The sequence below is a fragment of the Quercus suber genome, unplaced genomic scaffold, assembly GCF_002906115.3.
Source record: "Quercus suber isolate HL8 unplaced genomic scaffold, Cork oak 2.0 scaffold_20, whole genome shotgun sequence".
Taxonomy (NCBI): Eukaryota; Viridiplantae; Streptophyta; class Magnoliopsida; order Fagales; family Fagaceae; genus Quercus; species Quercus suber.
In genome coordinates, this window is record NW_027069485.1 from 2418272 (window position 1) to 2422175 (window position 3904).

Sequence of the window (3904 nt, forward strand, 5' to 3'; positions counted from 1 at the left end):
AAATATTTCAAATAATAACACGATCATAAAAAAAATAAATAATCACATGCAATGCACGGGTCCGTGACTAGTTTATAGGTTTATACCCAAGTATCGCTCGATGATTAGCTATATATTCTCACGAAAGATCATCAAAACCTAACTACCCACTTATTCTATTGTTCAATTGGGTTAACATTCGGATCAAAATCAAATGTCTAAAAATCAACAGTCAACACGTTAATGCGAAACTTTTTCCGCTCTTTTTATTTTTTATTTTTTATTTTATATATATAGAAGCTGTCTTCCTTTGATGTTGTTGTCTTGGTTGTTTGCGGACAGTATATTCTTTACGAAACTATATTGCTCAATCCTGAATGGCTCTTCTTTACTGTTCATGTCACACACGCCTAAGCCACTGCCCAAAGCCAAAAAAGAACTTGTTTTAACTGGTAAGCTTAAAGAGAAGTGCTCATTTTGAAACGATGGATTTGAAATGCCTTGGTATTTTGTTTTCAATCACCCAAATCTAAATCTATGTGCCCAAATTCTGTCATCCAAATACACAATTTGAGCATTCACATCATCTTGTGCAAAATTTATGTTTATTTTAACATAAAAATCTACTTTTTCTATTTTATATACCCACTCTTCAAAACACTTCACATCAGATTATCTATTTTACATTACATTTCATTAAAATATCATTTTCTTTTTTTTTAGATGTTTCTCTTTTTTCACAGTTTACACAAATATCATTCACTCTTTTTCTTCATCCTTGATATACCCAAAAAAAGAATAAACAGCTAAATACAAAGTAAATAATATTAGTATAAATTTATACAATTATATTAACAAATTTGTAAATTTATATAATTATACACAAATTGAAGTGGGTCATTTTTAGACAAAAATGTATACAATTTATACATTTTTCTATTATATGCTGACTAATGTAAATGCTCTTGAAAACCACCCTTGTAATTGCAAGTGGACGAAACTCACCTAACTCCAATCGTGGGTTTGCTCGCTGGTCCCTTGGAATAGACTGAAGCCTTTTTGATATATGAGTCGTATCAGCCTTCTTTCTTCGTGCTGCCGGCATTCTGGTCTTCCCGACTATTTTGACCATTGAAAAAGTTAAAATAAGGCTCCTAAACTCAGTCACGCTTTCCATTGCTACACAAAGCTAATCATAATAAGACCACCATTTACCATTTACGTATTAGCTCTATCTTTTTTCTAATGGCTTCTGCAATTGCTCTTTTTTCCTATCATTTGCTTGTCTTTGTCATCACCCTTCTGGTTCCTGCAATAGCTCAAGTTAATACCAACGTAAGTGTGGGTTCAGCTCTCTTTGCCACTGATGATAACTCCACATGGACTTCACCATCTGGTGATTTTTCATTTGGATTCCGCCACTTTCCAGGTCAACAAGATCAGTTCCTTCTTGCAATCTGGTTCGCTAAGATACCAGATGAAACTATAGTTTGGTCTGCAAACAGAGATTACCCGGCAGCGAGAGAATCAAAAGTTGAGCTTAACACAGTTGGACAACTTGTACTCAAAGCTCCAGGTGGATGGGAGTTGTGGAGGTCCAGCAACAATGAGAATCCTCAAGTATCAAATGGGGCTATGCTGGACACTGGGAATTTTGTTATAACAAGCACAAACTCAAGCATCTTATGGAATAGCTTCGATAAACCAACTGATACCATCTTACCAACCCAAGTATTGGGTTCTGGGAGCAGCCTTTTCTCTAGCATGTCCAAGAAAAACTTCGGGGTGGGTAAGTTTCAGCTCCGTTTCAGACAGCAAAATATATCAAATTCCTCATACGATCTGATACTTAATCAAATAGCTGTCTACACCCAAAATACTTATGGAGCATATTATACAGAACATAATGCTTCTGAGCTGATAATGGATAAGTCAGGCTACCTTCTAGTCAAGAACTCACTGGGAGGTATATCCAACCTTTCATCAGAGGGTGAGGTCTTGAGGACAGAGTCAGACTCATACTACAGGGCAACACTTGACTTCAATGGTGTTCTCAGACTCCATACTCGCCCAAAGAATTTTACTGGAAACCAAACCTGGTCTATAATTCGGTATGTTCCTGAAAACATGTCTGGATATTTTGGACACTTTTGGAAGTGGCCCTTGTGGTTATAATAGCATATGTTCACTGAGAGCTTATGGTGAGCCAGAGTGCCAATGCGCCCCAGGCTTCTCTCTCTTGGATGTAAATAACAAGTATAGTGGCTGCAAACAAGATGATGTAAGCTACATGAATGAATGCAACGAGATGGGTACTGTGATTTCGGAAGATCAATTTGAAATCTTGGAGATGGAGAACGCTGATTGGCCTTTAACTGCCTATGAACTACTTCAACCCACAACAGAATTTGAATGCAAGAAATCTTGTCTGCACGATTGTTATTGTGCAGTTGTCATTTTCCAGGATCCAAAATATAATAATGGCATGGGAAGATGTTGGAAGAAGAGATTACCGCTTTCTAATGGGAGGTACAACCGCAACACCGTTGATAGAAAAGCACTATTCAAAATTTTGAAATTGAATAGCTCTTCACAGAATCCTACAAATCCAGATCCGGGCCACAGAAAGCAGGATCAAGCAATATCGATCCTTGCAGTCCTCCTAGGTACTTCTGTATTTTTTAACTTCTTTTCTGTAGTTGCAATTTCTCTTCTTGTCTTTTGCTTTTGGCAAGAAAAACTACCAAATTTCTATAGAACCTTACATACAAAAAACCTTGACATGAATCTGCGTTCATTTACATACAAAGATCTTGAAGAAGCCACTAGTGGGTTCAAAGAAGAATTGGGCAGGGGTTCTTTTGGCACTGTTTATAAAGGGGTAATAGTATCAAGTTATAGCCACTATGTTGCTGTCAAGAAGCTAGACAAGATGATAACGGAAGGTGAGAGGGAATTCAAAACTGAAGTAACTGTGATTGGCCAAACTCACCATAAGAATTTGGTACGGTTACTTGGCTATTGTGAGAAGGTGAACACCGAATTTTGGTGTACGAGTTTATGTACAGTGGCACATTGTCGAGTTTCCTCTTGGGAGTAATAAGACCTAGTTGGCAACAGAGAATGCAAATTGCATTAGGAATTGCCAAAGGACTAATGTACTTACATGAAGAATGTAGCTTGCAAATCATTCATTGCGACATAAAGCCTCAAAACATACTCTTGGATGATTTTTTTACAGCCAAAATTTCTGACTTTGGATTGGCAAAGCTTTTGATGAGCCAACAAACCCGGACTCTCACTGGCATCAGGGGTACTAAAGGCTATGTTGCACCAGAATGGTTCAGGAACACACCAGTCTCAGTAAAGGTGGATGTTTATAGTTTTGGTGTCATGTTGTTGGAGATTGTTAGCTGCAGGAGATGTGTGGAAGTTGAGTTGGAGAGGGCAGCAATACTTACAGAATGGGCATATGAATGCTACAATAGAGGAAAAGTTGAAAGATTGGTGGAAAATGATGAAGAGGCTATTAGTGATATTTATTGGGTGAAGAAGCTAGTAATGGTTGCAATTTGGTGTGTACAAGATGTGCCATTATTGAGGCCTTCCATGAGAGAAGTCACTCATGTGCTAGAAGGCATTCTTGAGATTTCTGCACCCCCATGTCCTTTTCTCTACAGTTTAACATCCGAAGCTGAAAAGTCATCCATGGGATTTTCAAATAATAGTATGAAGAAATGAACCTGCCAATGTTGGGTCCGAGTAATGAAGTTGATCAGACCGTGTAGTGTCTAAGTGATGTAGTGTCATAATAGGCCAGATAATTTCCAAATAAACATTTCTGTGACTGCCTTTGAAAGTTTAGTCATTTGGAAAGATTTCATTAATCAGTAGATCTTGTCTTGAATTTGAGCTTAGTACTACC

At 37.6% G+C, this 3904-nt stretch overlaps 1 protein-coding gene across 1 annotated transcript; it reads left to right on the top strand.

Annotated features, from left to right (window-relative positions):
• The first annotated feature begins 1190 nt into the window (after positions 1–1190).
• On the top strand, positions 1191–3730 carry LOC136063227 (G-type lectin S-receptor-like serine/threonine-protein kinase LECRK1). The gene is given in 3 exon segments (XM_065763275.1): positions 1191–2105; positions 2107–3002; positions 3005–3730. Coding segments are annotated over 3 exon segments (2493 nt in total). The 5' UTR covers positions 1191–1224; the 3' UTR covers positions 3721–3730.
• Positions 3731–3904: the final 174 nt, after the last annotated feature.